The sequence below is a fragment of the Amblyomma maculatum genome, chromosome 4 (assembly GCF_055883805.1).
Source record: "Amblyomma maculatum isolate TAMU_Amacu chromosome 4, ASM5588380v1, whole genome shotgun sequence".
Classification (NCBI taxonomy): Eukaryota; Metazoa; Arthropoda; class Arachnida; order Ixodida; family Ixodidae; genus Amblyomma; species Amblyomma maculatum.
Genome location: NC_139347.1, coordinates 79,636,291 through 79,654,579, shown reverse-complemented (window position 1 = coordinate 79,654,579; position 18,289 = coordinate 79,636,291). Strand labels below are relative to the sequence as shown.

Below are 18,289 nucleotides of genomic sequence, written 5' to 3'. Positions count from 1 at the left end.
CCCTTTGTGTCTGCACACTTGAAATGGGCCCATTCAACTCTGTGGACGGACGTTTTAGGCAACCCCCCAACAAGATCAACAAAAGTAAACGTTGCCGCCCATAATGACCCATTCGCTTCAGCAGGACTACCGGCGCCATGGCGCCTGTTTTCGGCGCGTTTTGGACGTGTTGCTGCCACAGGTAGTTGTACCTGTTGTGAGCCGTCATTGCACCCGCCGCCGTTTCGGTGGCGGACCACGGCTATTGCGACGCGCGTCTTTCTCGCTCTCTTTTTAGAGCGCAGCTCTTTGGCGCCCGTTCCCGTGTTACTTGGGGGCACCCAATAAGGTTCGCACCCAGCAAGCGGGGGGGGGGGGGGGGGGGCGCGGCTGCTCCTTGCCCTACGGGGGACTGGGAATGGGGGGGGGGGGCTGCCACAGGTAGTTGTACCTGTTGTGAGCCGTCATTGCACCCGCCGCCGTTTTGGTGGCGGACCACGGCTATTACGACGCGCATCTTTCTCGCTCTCTTTTCTTTTTAGAGCGCAGCTCTTTGACGCCCGTTCCTGGGTTTCGCGCAGCCAGTCGCCCCGCCACAAGCGGCGCCACCGGCGAAAGGGGATGAGCAAATGGCGACTGAGGCGTCTCGCCCGCCCCCGGTGTAGCGCAAAATTAATGAAACCGACCCGTTCCAAGCACTCGAAAATAGGCTTGACGAAAAATTGAATTCATTCATGAGTCAAATGACCCTATTCATGAACCAAATTCAGAGCCAGGTACAGGCACTTGCAGGGGAAGTGCAAAGAGTTGACGACGATGAAGATGAAATTGGGCCGTCGCCCTGTCTCTACCGATTGGCAATTTTTGTTCTTTTTAAGCTGTGTTCACTTCGCCGCCTATAATGTCAGCTGTTAACGCTGCCTAAAGATCCCAGGAGCTTCAGAAAGCCTCAAGACGACCCCTCCAGTGCACCCATCACAATGCCAACGTTCACTTCGTGAGGCGCCCAGGCCTATCTCAACTTGGCCAACGGACATGAACAATAACTATGACATGGAAAGATCGCGGTCTCCTATGCGGTCTCTTACCGATTCAACAGAACCAGCTGCAAAGAAGGTAAAACCCTCTTCAGACGATCATAATTCGTCAAGAACCCCATCGAAATACGGGCTCCCTGACGCAGACTGCTCCTTCCGAGTACATATTAAGCCTACATTTCAATATGACATAACGTCAATTTCTTCAAGATCAGTGCAACAGCTTATTGACCGCGCACTGGGTACAACAGGCTACCGAGGATTTATTTACCACCGTTCCTCTAATTCAATCACAGTGCAAGTAGCCTCCCTTGGCGATGCTGAGAAAATCTGTCATATTGATAAAATATATATCAGTGACTCTCAATATGTACCTGTGCACGCATACCTAGCATCTGGACCTGGCTTGCAAAGATGTGTCATTTATAACCTGGATCCTAAGGCACCTCCAAATGAGGTTATGGCGGATCTTTTATCAGACACGCACTCTGTGCTAAATGCCCGCCAACTAGGTAACCGAGGCACATTTCTTCTACTTTTGAAGGGTCCTTTAGAACTCCCTACTCATTTGTTCTACAACGGGCTGGTCGTTCATCCGAAGCCTTTCCGGCCTGCCCCAGTGTTTTGCTACCGATGCCTACGACAAGGCCACATCAAAAAAGTATGCCCTGCATCCGAGGACACTTTACCAAAACAATCAGCGGACGGCCTCCCCTCCTTCACATGTCCGTTCTGTAAAACAAACGATCACGACAATACGTATCCCAAGTGCCCTCGCAAGAAACGTCGTGTAGTACATAAGCCTACTTTTGATGCAGTCAAGATTTCAAACCGTTTTGCTGCTCTATCAAACCACACAGAGGAGGATAGTACCGACTTGACGCCAACATATTTACCTCCGCCCTCTCAAATCCGCTCATCTTATGCATCTGTTTCGAAGCACAGTTCCCGTACTCTTCGTCAAACGGAAGATGAATTTCCACCAATTAGTTCCCCTATGCCTAACAATATTTCTGTCATAGACGAAGAGATTGCCAAAGTTCGCCAACAGCTTGATCACCTTTGCAAACGTCGGTTAATCTTACTGCAACGTTTGTACCAATCGCCTGTTGAGCCTACATGTCAAGTACATCATCGCTATAATGAGTACAGTCATTTTGAGTCAAATTATGCCCAACCTCAAAAATCTGCAGCTACAACTTCAATGACATCACTGATTACACTGCTGCAGAAACTGCCTGAAATGATAGCATCTGTTCTGCAAACTAATGGCCACTAACCATAAATTCCTTATAATGCAATGGAACTGCAGGGGTCTCGCTAACAAACTACCTGAATTGAAGCTCCGTATTCAAGAAGGAAAGCTTAATGCATGGGCTTTCCTTTTACAGGAGCATAACGCTATTCCACCTCTATCTGGTTACTGCATATATCACTGCCCCTCGATACCCGACCGCCGCAGTGGTCTTGCTCCCGGTAAAGCGGCAATATATGTTCATTCATCCACTCCTCATTCTCCAATAGACCTATCCCGTTGGTGCAATACCCGTCAAGAAGTGACCGCCATTATTACTAAGCCCCAACGTACTCCAGTTATATTGGTATCATTTTACGCACGACCGATATCTACTGTACTCAACTTTGGATGGCTCACACATCTACGCACCTCATACCCAGGTGTACCCATACTTGTTGGAGGAGATTTCAATGGACCGCACACAGCCTGGGGTTATATACAAGACTCTAAGCGTGGACGTCAAATTTACGACACATTTTTTGACCAGTCGTTTACACTTCTCAACAGTTTGACAAAATGTACCCGCCCGCGTGCACCGGCGTCGACTCCGGACCTTACGTGGTGGCTAGGCCCTGGGAATCCTCGCTGGAATTGCGAACCAGACACCTGGGGCAGTGACCACTCCCCCATTCTAATCGATTTTACCTCAAGCACACTTCGTAAAATTCGCCGCAAAATTCACATTACTTCTTGGGATACTCTGCGTACAGATGCTCGCCTCATCTCAATAACTCCTGATTCGGCACTTTCTACTTTCATGCAAGTTCTAAATCAGCACACCATGTCTTCAACCATCAATGAAGACCAACCAAACCCTGACCTTCACCTCCTTAACCTCTGGGCACGGCGCAAGCAAATGGACGTATACGTCAGTCAGCATCCGTCCAATAATATTGCCATAGCAGAACTTCATAAACTAACCGCTAAAACCCGTCGGTACTCTAAGCACCTTCTACACAAACGTTGGACAGACTGGTGTTCTCACATAAGTACTCCGATCGGAAACCGCCACCTATGGCGTGTGTTTCATTCAATGGAACGAAAACCCTCAGTTAAAGACTACGCAGAGAGTATTCGAATAGCCCTGCGTCTTTCACCGCAAGAATTTGCCAAGCAAGCAGCTCTTCAGTTCTTCCCCAATTATGACTGCCAACCTGCACCGGTTCCACTCAGTCTCGACAACCATCTCCCAGAAGATAAGATCACGAACCCTTTCACCATGGCTGAGTTGATCGCTGCGATTGAAGACATCCGCCCAAACACCACACCCGGTCATGATGGTGTGCCTTATACACTATTCCGCAATCTAGAAGGTGAATCATTGACCTCACTTCTGAGAATTTTCAATGAAATCTGGATTTCCAGTGAAATGCCACCAGATTGGAAACATTCTGTAGTAGTTCCCATACCAAAGCCCGGAAAACCACCTACAACCCTTGGTGCTCTACGCCCGATTTCTCTTACCCCAACTATCTGTAAATTGTACGAAAAGCTACTTGCCATTCGAATATCCTGGTGGCTTGACCATCATCACAAATATTCGTCTTCACAGATTGGCTTTCGGCCTGGTTACGGATCTGAAGATGGTCTTCAACTTTTTGCCAATGAAGTAATATATTGTTCATCTCACAGTCGTCTCGTCCGCACAGTCGTGGCAACAGATATCACGAAAGCCTACGACAACATCCTCCACACAGCGATCCTCAATACTATGTCATCACTTGGAATGCCCTTACAGCTTTGTCGTGCAATTCACGCGTTCCTCTCCCACCGAACGTTTGCTATCCGTGTAAATGGAAAACCAACAGGACATTTCATTTCTAATCGTGGAGTACCGCAGGGCTCAGTTTTAGCCCCAACTTTGTTTAATATTGCATTTATTCCTCTCATACATGAACTTGCCTCAATTCCTAATATTAAAGTGCTAGCCTACGCAGATGACATTACTATGTGGTCTACAAACCGCTCAGTGCAGGTGCAGCAAGACTCCCTGCAAAATGCCATAAATATCCTTCAAAACTTTCTCAACAACACAGGCCTATCCCTCAACCTCACTAAAACATGCTATGTCCATGTGGGCAATAAGGCCGGCCGCAGAAGTTTCAAAGCTAATCCATTCGCATTGACAATTGACAATACACCCCTCCTTGAAGTGGAACATACCAAGGTGTTGGGTCTCCATGTACATTCTTCAGGAAAAGGCACAGTTTGGCTATCCGATGTACGCAAAAGTGCCATGAACACACTGGGACTAATTCGAAGAATAGCAAATCGTTCTGGTGGTGCCCGATCAGATACCGCTCGCCGACTTGTCCGTGCTGTCTTTCAACCGCGGCTTCTATACCAGGCACAGTTTCAGAAACTGACAAAACGGCAATGGTCCACACTCGAGGCACTCAACCACGAGGCCATGCGAGTCATTACGGGACTGCCTCGATCAACTCCTATCCGTCTGCTCCAGGAGTACGCCCACCTTAACTTGCTGGCAGAATTAACTGTCCAAAGACAGACGAACAGAGCAAGAAAAGCTTCCCTTCGTCTTGAATTAGAGAACCAACCACCTCCATGGGACTACTACCACCTTACTTCTAATAAGCCACTACTCACCAAGAAGTCGCAGCTCTCATCATCATTCCCAATAACGTCTTGCGCAACACATGATGACTGTATAATTTACACAGATGCAGCCGTAACCCCAACAGGTGGTTCAGTTGCTTTTATAAGCCCAACCCACCCTCACCTGAACACCAATCGAAGTTACCTTACCGACGCCAAATCAACTCTTGCATTCGAACTGCAAGCTATCTTAAACGCCATAGAAGCGTTACCTGCCGACCCTACGTTTAAAAAAGTACAAATAATGACTCACTCTAAAGAAGCCTTAAAACATTTAAAGAAAGTCCATGGCACTCTTAGGGTCGCACAGACTATACATGCTGCTTGTCACCGTTATCCAGTGACTATAACCATTCACTGGGTTCAAGGCAACAAAAATTTGAATACCATAACAGCAGACGTGCTTCCTCATGCAGATGATGTGTCACAACCTATTCATGATTCCTTGCCACCGGATCCACTCCTGACCCATTTGACATCATCAGCATCCCTCAGGCAGCGTACACGTGCTCTAATTCCCCCGTGTACGTACCCCCTTCCCCCCAATCTAACAAGGGTGGAGGAGGTATCTCTGAGACGGCTGAGGGTCGGAGTGGCTCTTACGCCCGCCGTTCGACACCAGTGGCAAAGTACTACTATTCCAGTTCCCGACAAATGCCCACACTGCGAAGAACCGGCTTGCGACACCACTGTACGGCATCTAATATGGACATGCCCAGGAACTTCGCATATGCGCAACACCATACTACAAAAAGCTGGACTTTCACCAAGTAATGACTCTCATTTCCACTTATGGACAACAAACAACATTTATGCACGCAGTTTGTGTGACTTCTTGCACATGGCTGCGCTCCACACATTCCTGTGACGCTATACCACCACCTTTTATGCCGTGTGGCAAACTCAGCGCCATAAATAAATAAATAAGTGCAAAGAGTTCGAACTGAACTCGTAGCCGTCAACACGTGGCAGCAGAATGTCGAGCAAACGCTAATCCAGCTGCAAAATGGCCAGGCGCGTAAATGAAAACCAAATTTGGCAGTGGAACTGTCGCGGCTTCCAGCGCAAGAGAGCGCTACTGCAGCAATACCTTCCACTCATAACTGAGACCCCCCTCGCAATCGCCCTTCAGGAAACAGGGAAGGGAGCCAAACTAATGGGATACCAGGTGTTCAACAGCGATAGAGGCGTGAAATCGACGGTGGCGACCTTTGTCAAGCGCAATGTAGCGGTGATAGAACACGATTTGAATTCGAGAGATATCGAGAACGTATTCCTCGAGATATTAACGGGACGAAAGAAGGATCCCAGTCTATTCCTTCTTAACATTTATAGCTCACCCAAGCAAAAGAAAATTATATTTAGGGCCCTTATGCGCAAAGCCATCAAGGCGGCCGGGAATAATCCCTTGCTGATCGTTGGTGACTTTAACGCCAGACATCAAGAATGGGGCTATGCTTTACAGGACACCAAAGGTAGGCAGCTATGGGAGGACACGCACGAGCTAGGTCTCACCCTCCATACGGATCCCGATCATCCAACGAGGACGGGTAACAGCGTATGCGCGGACACATCCCCAGACCTGACATTTTCAAAAAACTTACAGGGCTTAGACTGGCAAAATTCTGAGCAAAATTTTGGCAGTGACCATTTCATTATCGTTTCGGTCCTCAAAGAGGGCGTCAAGACGCACAGGGCGTGCCAACCGGCCGTTACAGAATGGGATCAATTTAGAGAAATCAGGGCAACCGCGCAATTAGAACGAATTGAGAACATTGAGGAATGGACGGAGGCACTCAAACGCCACGTTGGTGAGGCGACAAAGACGCTGGTAGGAGACGACGCTCCTGGTATAGCAGATAGCCGACTGCTCCACATGTGGGACGCTAAACAAAGCATGGAACGCAGGCTGAAGAAACAAAAGTGGAACAAGAATCTTAATAGACGAATCGCGAGGCATAACAAGGAAATTGAAAGCTACGCGATCAAATTGTGCGAACAAAACTGGCTCAGCAGATGCGATGAAATGGAGGGAGGCATGAATCTCTCCAAAACGTGGGGCATGCTCCGGCACCTGCTGGACCCAACAAATTCAAAAACTCAATCGGGAATAAGATTGGCAAAAGTCAGGCACGCCTTTGAAGGTGACGATGCGGCGTTTATGAATAAGTTAGTAAAAACGTATGTTGCAGACAACCAGCGTTCCCCACTCCCGAGCTACGGTGGCACGCCCAATGAGGCGCTTGACGCCCCCATCACGGAGGCAGAGGTAAGGGCGGAAATTGTAAGACTAAAAACTAAATCAGCCCCGGGCCCCGATGGGATCACCAATAAAATGCTAAGGAATCTAGACGATGACTCTATTAGTCTACTAACGGAATTCATTGGAAAAGTTTGGGAAACGAGCCAGTTGCCAGATCAGTGGAAAACGGCAAACATAATACTAATACCCAAACCGGGAAAACCCCCGCAATTGGAAAATTTGAGACCGATTTCCCTAACCTCATGCGTAGGGAAGTTGCTGGAGCACGTAATACAGACAAGATTAACGTGCTTCATGGAGCAAAACAACCTGTGGCCGCACGAAATGGTCGGTTTCCGACCACACTTGTGCACGCAGGACGTAATGCTCCGACTAAAGCATGATATCATGGACTCGCGATCGAGAGACGCCAAAGTGATCCTGGGCCTAGACCTCACCAAGGCCTTCGACAATGTCAGGCACGAGGCTATTCTCGAAGGGCTCGAAGTGCTCGGAGTGGGGGAGAGAACGTACAACTACATAAAAGACTTCTTATCGGGCAGAAAAGCCTGCATGATATTTCAAAATTTAGAATCTCCTACGATAGAGTTAGGAAGCAAAGGCACACCGCAGGGCTCAGTGCTATCGCCTTTTCTATTCAACGTGGCAATGAGAGGCCTCCCGGGTAAACTTAACCAAATCAAGGGGCTAAATTTTAGCATGTATGCGGACGATATTAACCTCTGGATTAACCATGGGAGCGATGCGAGTACGGAGGAACGCCTGCAAGCAGCGACCGACATCATTGTCGATTACGCTGCTAAAAGGGGACTTTCGTGCTCCCCGCATAAATCTGAGTTGTTCGTTTATAACCCAAAGTACCTCCGCTGCAAGAATAGCGGGGAGTTTCATATTCAGGTGGAGGGCAAACCGGTGCCAAAAGTAGATCAGATCAGGATTTTGGGGATGGTCATTCAATCCCACGGTCACAACGGAGAGGTCCTGAAAAATTTAGAAAGTTACGCGATGCAAACCCTCGGGCTCTTGAGGAGGGTCGCCACTAAAGGAAGAGGCCTCAAGGAGAGAAATTTACTAAAACTAATCCAGGCATACGTAATAAGCAGAATCAGTTACGCCACGCCCTACCTGGACATCAAGGCCGGCGAAAAAGAGAAGTTAGACTGCCTGATTCGAAGATGCGTTAAGAAGGCGCTAGGACTGCCCATGGGTACCTCGAGCGAACGACTGCTCGAACTCGGGGTGCATAACACGTGGGCAGAATTGGCGGAGGCAGTGTGAGTCTCCCAATTAGAGTGACTAAGCACGACCGAGACGGGCAGGGTAATCCTTGCAAAAGTAGGCCTCAACCCAGACAGGGGAGTTCAAAAAAAAGTCACAATTAATAGTGAAATCAGGAATGCCTTGGTAGTCCCCTCCCCCCCCCCCCCCCCCTTCCCTAGGAATACGCATCCAGAATTTAATGTCGAAAGAAGGGCCAAACGAGCCGAAGCTCTAGAGCGACGGTTCAAGAACATGGGAGCAAAGGAAGTAGTCTATGTTGATGCGGCAAGTGGCAGAACAGGTGCGGCGGTAGCTTCGGTAGTCGATGGCCGAGGGGCACCGGTATCCGCGGCAGCCATCAGAGGCCGCAACATAGAGACTGCGGAGGAAGTTGCGATAGCGCTAGCTTGCGTAGGAACAGAAGCCAAGTTCATAATTAGCGACAGCAAAACTGCCATTCAAAATTTTGGGAAGGGGAGGATATCGCCGGAGGCGGCCAGAATCCTCACCCAAAGAACAATAAATAGGAAAATTTAGTTAATTTGGACACCCGCTCACGCTGCCGTCCCTGGTAACGAGGCGGCTCACGAGCTAGCCCGAGCTCTCTACTTCCGGGTAGCCGTCGAGCCCCCCGAACACTGGGCATACGACGAGCGTCTGCAAAATTACGGGGAAATCATCGACCATTATGAATTGGGACGTAGACTGGTACCCCCGCCAGATGTTAGACTTAATATTAGAGAAGCTGTCGCGTGGAGGCGGCTACAAACTAATACGTTCATGAACCCGGTCTGGGCGTTTCACGCGCTACCAGACTTTAGGGACAATGATCTCTGCAAACACTGTGGGGCGAGAGGGACCCTCGACCACATAATTTGGGAGTGCCCACAATCTCCAGGGATAGGGCAAAATATTACAAGTAGAGAAGCCTGGGATACCCTGCTGCGAAGCGCGGACCCTGCGATCCAGCACCGCACCGTCCATCTGGCGGAAGAGGCCGCAAGAAGCCAAGGGCTACCTGCCAGCCTCTAATCCGCGGGCGCACGACTCCCCGTTTCCGATGGAATTAAAAGTTGTACAACCAACCAACCAATCGCGTCGGCCTCGGCCACGTAACCTGCTCTGCCCCTTTTCGGCCCCCCAGCTCATCCTTCCAGCGTGGCGCTGACCGCGCGTATTATCTGATTGCTGCGCGCGCTCCGCCGTTCACCGCTGCTTACACCCCCTCCCCCTTTTCCTGCGTGGCGGCGAGGGTGCTCTCCGGTTGCCGAAACGCCGGCTCGCTATCAGCGGATCACGGTGCGTGCATCCCAAGCCGCAACGCAGAGTCATGTTATCTTCACTCGCTAGCGTCATCAGTCAGTCGCTGCTATCTGTTCGTCGCGCAACGTTCCTATGGGCCCACGAGCTGCCTCTCGCAACCTCCCGATAACTTAATTGCTCTCTTCATTTCTCCGACCACAAAGCTTCTTTCATGACAGCCAAGAACTGTTAGTGGAGTGTTTCTTGAAGGAATACGTGTGAAAAATTAAAAAAAAATGTCTGTAATTGTACATAAGTGTTGCTCGAAATCTTTGCCTCAATCCGAAAAAGTGAAACAGCTGATGAGAAGCGCTCAAATTTCGCATTAGGAAGTAACGTAATCGTCGGCAATTTTATTTCTTTCTCTCTTTAGTTTCTTAACTGTCCGCACGAGGCAGAGGAGGTGGCTCAGCTCCAGAGCCAGTAGCAGGCCCGTGCATTTTCTTTTACTTCTTCCTAGAGTCGCAACAACAAAAACAACCCAGCAAGCCGCGATGCCATCACACAAGAGGCCTGCGTTACAGTGCCCTAGAACCTGCGTCATATGGGAGGTTAACGCGCGGGATTGGTTGCGAGCGGTCGCCAGGAGCACTATTTAAAAATTATTACTATATTATCGGCTCAGTGCACAGCTTTTAAATTTGGCTCAAATACTCACAAAGACCACGCATATGAATTCCTTCCCCTAGAGTATTGGAGAAAATACTGTTTCAGGGGCCCTTTTAAGTTGTCAACAACCTTGCCCTGCGTTCCTCGTTTTGTCTCCCTCGCTCTGGGCCATAGAGTTTCTTACTCTTACCTAGAGGGAAAGCTGTGCTGCCGTCTATGGGAGTTTACATGGAGTTTTCAGACGGTGTTACGTTTGGGGTCGCGAGCGCCTCGGTAGCGTTGGCCTGGCGGCTCCGTGGACGGCGGACGGCATCAGCGGTCCCAGCAAAGACGAGGCGTCTTCTAACGAAACAACCTTTACTACAACATCGTGAATATACGGGCAGAGAAGCTGACCCGGAGAGAATACAGACACTCTCACACAGCTGGTGTCTAGCGTCGCCTCAACGGCGCGTCAAAGTAGTCTCTATCTCAGCGGAGTCGGCCGCTGCTTTTTATAGGTTTTCCCGTTCACAGGGAAAGGGTAAACCCTCACAGGAAATGGAGCGCCCAACGTGTCTGGGCAAGATGGGATGACTCAATCGCATGTGGTCCGAACGCATCTCCTCCACCTCCTGCAGACAGGACAGGGCGACGCACTCTCCCTCGAGCTCCAGGCTTGGCCAGCTTTTGCACACACACGCACGCACACACATTTGGCGCGTGGCAGGAACACGCTGAGACTTGTCGGCGGAAGGAAGCGTTGCGCGGCCGATGAACGGCGCCGAAATGGCCGATCCGCTCGCGGTTCTGCCTGTTGCTATGCGGTGGCCGCGTCAACTGTCCCACTTGTCGGTGGAGAAACGTAACAACGGCCAGTTCAGCCACCATGGGCGCTCAAAGCATCATGGGCCGGAGAGCTACCGAGTGCAGAACTACAACTTTTGGCCAAAACTAATGCAAAGATAAACGTTGTTCTACCGTAAATAATGTCCTAAGATTGAATATTGTGACTATAAATTACAAAAAGAGAGAGAAACGGAATGCCAGTGTGATATTTATCCAATATAAGCGATGGCTCTTTCTCCTATTGGCTTTGTTTTGAGCAGCACAAATACCAATATTTCGCACTTAATAGGCACACTTTGAAATAAAAAAATGTTATGAGAATATTTATCACTGTGCAATCACTTAAGGAAGTTTAAGTGGCATTTCGGGAAACAGAAACCATTTATTGGCGACGTCTGCTTTTGCGCCTTCGCTACTATGGCTTTTGCAGTCTATGTACGCACCTTCAGATGATGATGATGACGAAAAAGAAACATCGCAGTAAGGCCACTCCACGTACCCGAGAAAAACCGACTGTCCCGCAACAAGTAGCACACCGGCCCATGATTCTTAGCGCGCCCATGGTGGCTGAAGTGCAGCGCCCTCAGCTTTCCCTCTAGGTAGTGTAAGGAACTCTATGCTCTGGGCATCCCTCAGTGCGGCTGCGCCACAACGAAGTATCGTTCTTGTTAAAGCTCTACGCAAAAGTTCACCTACAGCCCTATGGTGAAGGCTGCCGCTTGGATTTAAGATATTTGAATTTATTTAATTTCCCTATTTTTGGTCCTCATTTATCGTTAGTTTCGTCGTTGGCGTTCTCAAGCAGTGCTGCTCAGCTTTCCTCACCTGTCTGGTGACGTTGCGGAATCCGCTGGGTCTGCACCGGAGCATATGGTGACCGCAGCAGCCGGCACAGCGCTCCACGTCGGCGCAGGTCGGGTAGAAGAGCGCGTCTGGGTCCCGAGGCTGCGGCACGCGCACAGGCACCGGCCGCGGACTGCACGCGGAACGCTTGTCCAGCCGAAGGGTTCGCCCTAAGCCCAGAAATCAAGCGTGGCTGAGGTGAAATTGCGGATATAACGGAGGAAATGCGATTCACCTTTTAAATATTTTATGCTGAAGCCCACCTTATTAATGGCAGCGTTTTAACAAAGTGGACGCCTTCATGAATGGAACGAAAGCTTTGCTACTCGCTTACTCACTCGCCCTTAATTTATGCACCTGTTATGTCACTCGTACTCATTAGCATACAACCATGAGCTAAATATATTTACTCACTAAATATATACAACTTAAACTTTTATTATAACTATTAGAAACCTGTTTTATTGTTACAGTGTGTTTAGTAAAAACGTCGCAAACTTAGCTTCAGGTGCGACGTGCTGCAAAAATCTCCATTTTCAACCTCGCAGGTAATTTTCTCTTAATTTCAGACAAAATTTGAAGCTCTAGACAGCTAGGTGTGTTCTCCACAATGCACCAAAATCGCCTCAAATTCGAAAACAGCAAAAAGCGACAAAAAAAAAATCATATTCGATTTTTATAAAATCCTCCTCAAGAATAATCAGTACCTCAGAAATATTACGGACTGAAATAGTTTTGATTGTATTGTTTAAAATTATAAAATAAATAGAAAACTAAGCGCTTGTCCTGAAAATTGCCAAGAAAAAGTTCAACCATCACTTGCGTTCTCCCATGAAATTGCCAGAAATACGAATTCATTCCATTTTAAGCTATCTGCAACCCTTCCAACTAGTAACATAAAGAGACCTTATAAGAATCGAGAAGGCTTTGGATATTGCATAAGATAAAATGTAGCTAAATCGGACAAATAATAAATCGAAGTTTTTAAGGGGAAGCCATAAGCACTTATATAGAATAAAAGCATGCATTAAGCTTTATATTTATTTGTATATCTTTAGTTTACATAATGCAGTATTTTCAGTGCCTGATATTTATCAAGTACTTAGGATTCTTTTAGGAGATTTTGATAAAAATGGAGGTTGGGGTAGTTTTTTACATTCGAATCAAAGTTATCCGTTTTTTTATATTTTCGAAATCTAGCCGATTTCAACATAATACGAAGAAATAACGGACAAGTCTAGAGCTTCATATTTTCCTGAAATAACGAAGGAGACCTGTATAATATAGATAAAAAGTGTCAGTGGCCACACTTTATTAAGTCGTGTCAGAATGTAGGACTGAATACAGGAAATTTTCGAGACAAGCGTAGGCTTTATATCTATATTTATCGTTTTAAACAGTATAATGCAACACGTTTTAGTCCGTAATATTTTTGAGATAATGAGGATTCCTAAGAGAGATTTTGATAAATATCGAAGATGTTTGCTTTTTGCTTTTTCTTAAACTGGAATCAAAGTTGCTCATATATATATATATATATATATATATATATATATATATATATATATATATATAGTTAGTTCACAGGAAGGGCAAGGCGCAGTATCTGTCACACTTGTTTCTGTGGACACCTGAACCGCGCCGTAAGGGAAGGGAGGAAGGTGGGAGTGAAGGTGGAAAGAGAGAAAGAGGAGCCGTAGTGGAGGGCTACAGGGTAATTTCGACCACCTTGGGATCTTTACTGTTTTCAAATTTCGGACGATTTTGATGCGTTCTGGAGAACATACCTAGCTATCTAGCACTCCATTTGAGATTAAGAACGTAACCCGCGTAATAAAGAGAAAACGTTTTAGTGCAACCGACTTAAGGCATCATGCCAGTATGTAAGATTGAAAATGAACATTCTTGCATCACGCTGCTCCTGAAGCAAAGCTCGCGATTAATTACTAAATCAACTGCAACAAAACTGCTTTCTAATAGCTTTCGCAAAAGTAAAAGTTGCATAAATTTAGTGAGTAAAAAATAATAGATAAGATCTTTGCGCGGAAGCAGCAGGTTTCCAAACTGGCAACTTTTTGAAATGGCGAAAACGACGTTTCCCACATTTAGTGATAGTGTATTTTTTTTTTTTTTTAGAAAACTATGCGGTATCTTGGAGAACTAAGGTTCATTAATTTGCGTGGAGACATGTGCCAACCACATATAAAATTTTAATTGAAAACAAAAGATGGTCATGGGACCTCGATGGCCGTTCTTATCTGAACACGACCATATATATATATATATATATATATATATATATATATATATATATATATATATATATATATATATATATATATATATATATATATATATATATATATATATATATCGAGGTACTTAATTATGCACACTTTAATGCTTGCAATGGGTGCAGCGCTGCTTGCCGTCTGAAATTATGTGAAATTTCATGGATTTGATCGGAGTCCCACGATCCTGAATTCGTGGGACTCCATTGAAATCCCTGAAATTTAAAGTTAACATCACCGGCGCGTCGTTGGGTGATATGTGCGCAAGAAGGTTACTTTGTTTACCTATATAACTTGTTTACTCACTCCGTTGTTCCACGGGCGCATCACCCTGCATCATCTCTTCGCCGACAGTGTCCGCTCGGTTGCTCGGCAGGACATCCGGAAGTTTTCTGCCTAGTCGCAGCCATAAAGGGAACAAAAGGAATATAAAGGAGACAACACTGAAGTTTACTAACCGTACGAAGGGAGAGTGCGCAATAACAGAGTTCGCAATTTGTGTCGCGCAGTCGTAGGCGTAAGGGAATACTCACGTGCGTAGGCCGCTTCCCTGGTTGCCTTCAGTTGTTTCATCATGTCCCCATCGTACGATCGGATCTGCCACAGGAGGTAACCTGCCAGCGAAAATGGCCAGCGATGCCATATCTACATGTCAGACACGGACCGTTAGTAACTCGCCGCTCGATATTTGCGACACTCATCCACTATTCACGACTTCGACAGTTTTTTTTATTTCGATGATGTATAACGACGCGGGTTTAATATATATATGTATATATATATATATATATATATATATATATATATATATATATATATATATATATATATATATATATATATATACACAACTGCCTCGTTTATGGCAGTTTACGTATGTGTCGCCATGCATTTTCATTTGCGATGAGATTAACGGAATAGTTAGTAAAAACAATCCATTTTTGCTGCGTTATTTGCAGTTAAAAAGTTATTGTTATGCATACGCTTTTACGAGTGCATGGGTGTTGATTCAGGCAATTGAATTAACACATGAATTAGTAAAACATGATAATAATTAGTTAGAACATTAATTAGTACAACGTTAATTAGGTGGTGATTCAACACAAAGGCAGTGTTCGGGTAAGTGATGCTATATACTCGCCGTAGGTCCCAATGCGCCGCCACGACGTGCTCGAGCCGCCCGAGCAGATGCGGAGCACATCGTGCAAGTCCTGAGCCTCGTTCAGCTGACGAACCACTTGCACCGGTATCTGCGAGCAACATTGCGGTACTCGTTGCTCGCAGTTCTTGTGAGGACCTCGGGAGGAGAAATGTATTTAGCCGACTAATCTGATTCGTCTCGTCCTGTCTTGTAGTAAATATAAACTCCTGGTAAAACACTTTCTCCGAGTAAGTTTGTCTGAACTGGCCACTTTCACTTTCTCGGTCCCACTTTTACAAGGAGGTCGGGACTGCAAGTGGAAATGCGCTTTCATTCATGAAATAGTCTCGCCCACGTGTCTAATTTACGTGAAAGGGGGTCGAAGTGAACTAACTCGCGTAGCGCTCTGTGACTTGAGCTAATGGCCAGAAAACTGGTTTGGTTTGGTTGGTTTGGTTTGGGGACGTATACTGGAGGCCTCCGGAAGTTTCGACCACCTGAAGTTCTTTAAGGTGCACTGATACCGCACAGCATACGGGCGCATTGCTTGTCGCCTCCATCAAAAGTGGCCGCCGCTGTCGGGATTCGATCCCGCATCCTTTTTCACTGTAGAGGAAACTAGTTTCCAGTGCATTGGTGAGCTGACGAAATTCCCAAAGCCTTGCCTCGTTTTTTTTTTGTTTTTTTTTTTTTTTTTGTCGCACTTCGCTTGTTTTTATGTGGACAAAACAAACCGCAGTCGAGTGGGGGTACTCTGCTTTCAACGCCCCTTTTCCGTTGCTCAGCACTCCGGCATCGTTGCAAGTTGGGCGGTAAATTACGGCCTCACGGACAGGTCCCGCGAGGAGACGTCACCTTCGGCAGTGGGTACTAGGGCTAGCGAGGAATGCGCAAAGAACAAGCAGCCAGGACAAGAAGTGCGGAAACACGACTCTGAGCTAGAGACGGCGCGGGCTCGCACGCGGCTTCCTGGCGTCGCGCCCAGCGTCTAGACGTCAGGGCCGCAATGGCGACAATGCGACCCGGCCGGGTCCAACTACCCGCGCGGTTGAACAGGGCCTTCATGCATGCATGATCGTCAAGGAAGTCAGAGAAGCACGCTGGTGAAATCTTTAACCGAAGAACGTGTGTAGATTTTACGCTTTTTTTTTTCGTGGGTTCTTTTTACAGCCGATACCACTGTTTAGGCGAAAGCATCGGATGGTCTGATATAAAATTTAGAAAGCATACTATCAAATATTTTACTCTTTCTCTCAATATTGATCCCAATAATTAACGAAACTGAAAAAAAAAAATGAAAGTTAGTAAGGGATAAATGTCTCGACGATCACGACGGAGGCCTCTTAGTCAATTATCGCGCACGCATTACCCTGTCGATATCCTTGAAATCATATCAAAACGTTTATTATGTCAGTGTACTGTTTTGTTGTAACGTGACATGGGAGACGGCTTGCATCAAAATCCGCGAGCAACGCACTATGAAACCGGCTCAACTTTGGCGAGATAATTGACATGGGATTAGCACATCAGCAACAGCGTGGTTTATCGTGATTGCAAATGTGCACGTGCACATAGAAGACATTTCACGTTCTGCTTTATTTTCGCCAAGTACGCATAATGTATACAGATCAGTCACATAAAAGGAAACTCCCCGCATCAGTTATTTATCGCGGGTCCGCCACGCACACAGATAAGCCCCGAATCCCTACGTTATATTCACGCACATCGACAATATACACTGCGCAATACTTTATAGCCGTTCGCTAACTACCGCCAAGAAAGGCATACGTGTCGATCTTCACAAGGGCAACGTATGTTCGCTTTCCATGAAGATATGAAGGTGCGTTCAGAGCGGAAAAGTTTAGACGTGGTTGTGTAAGTGGCAGATGTCCTGCCAAGGCACGAGTGCATTCGTATCGCTTGGTAATCTTTCCTGAATTTTCTTTGATCATCCATCGTCACGGTTCTCTGATGCACCCTTCACTATGTTGGACCTTATCTTCTAAAATAGGAACCCGAGCCGTTTTATCTAATAGAAGGGAACACACTTTCTCTCACTGCCACGGTTTAAACTATGCTAAAGCTGATCACTGACCCGAGTGCTTTAAGTTTTGTGTAGACCTGAAGTTACAAGGAAACGGGTGCGAAGGCAATCGTCTGAAGAGTGCAAAACGCTTTTCTTAAACACTTTCAGTACGTCTGCTGGCAGTGTGTTATCTCGTGCTTCTTTTCGTTAATTTTTCTTTTGAACAGTTTCGTCTGCTACGAACTTCCTTCCGATTAAAATCCCCAGTCTTGTCCTTAACCTCGCATTTAGCCGCCACAATTAACCTCCGTAGAAGCCGGCTAAGAGCTGTCATCACCCAGTGGTACAACGTCGCCCGCGCCTTTCTCTAAGATACAGAAGGCAATGAAATCTATACCTTTAATCGGCTGTTGTCACGCAGAAACGGATGTCATGCTTACTCACGATAACATAGCGTGCAGGCAAACTACACGGAAATAGCCGTTCCATGTAACTCAGCGAGGATCTTGCTTACCCGCTTCTTGGAGAGGTGCGAATCCCCCGAGACCCAGCAGGAGTCCCCCGCACCTCGCGATTTGTGCTTGCAGTGGGCAATCTCGGCGAGTCCAGCCAGTGTGCACAGCACCGCCAGCATGGTCCCCATGTTTTTGGCGAGCCTCACTACGTCGGAAAACTTTTTGTTTGTCTCTCCTGTTCGGTATCCTGTATTGCTTCACGGGCTCGACACAAGCAGACGACGGCGAACCGTCGCCCTGGGTTCCGTCGCCTGCATCGGTGCCGACTTGCGGCAGTTTTCC

At 47.0% G+C, this 18,289-nt stretch overlaps 1 protein-coding gene across 1 annotated transcript in view; it reads right to left on the bottom strand.

The window, feature by feature from the left end:
• The window catches only part of LOC146191518 (uncharacterized), a 26,117-nt gene extending 7,828 nt beyond the window's left edge, over positions 1 to 18,289 (bottom strand). Inside the window, exons 1-5 of the mRNA XM_084602030.1 lie at positions 18,007 to 18,289; positions 15,467 to 15,575; positions 14,859 to 14,939; positions 14,632 to 14,721; positions 12,017 to 12,204 (exon numbers count right to left, since the gene is read on the bottom strand). Of these exons, the coding sequence (XP_084458156.1) occupies positions 12,017 to 12,204; positions 14,632 to 14,721; positions 14,859 to 14,939; positions 15,467 to 15,575; positions 18,007 to 18,135 (597 nt within the window). The 5' untranslated portion in view covers positions 18,136 to 18,289. The remainder of the gene's footprint in view (positions 1 to 12,016; positions 12,205 to 14,631; positions 14,722 to 14,858; positions 14,940 to 15,466; positions 15,576 to 18,006) is intronic.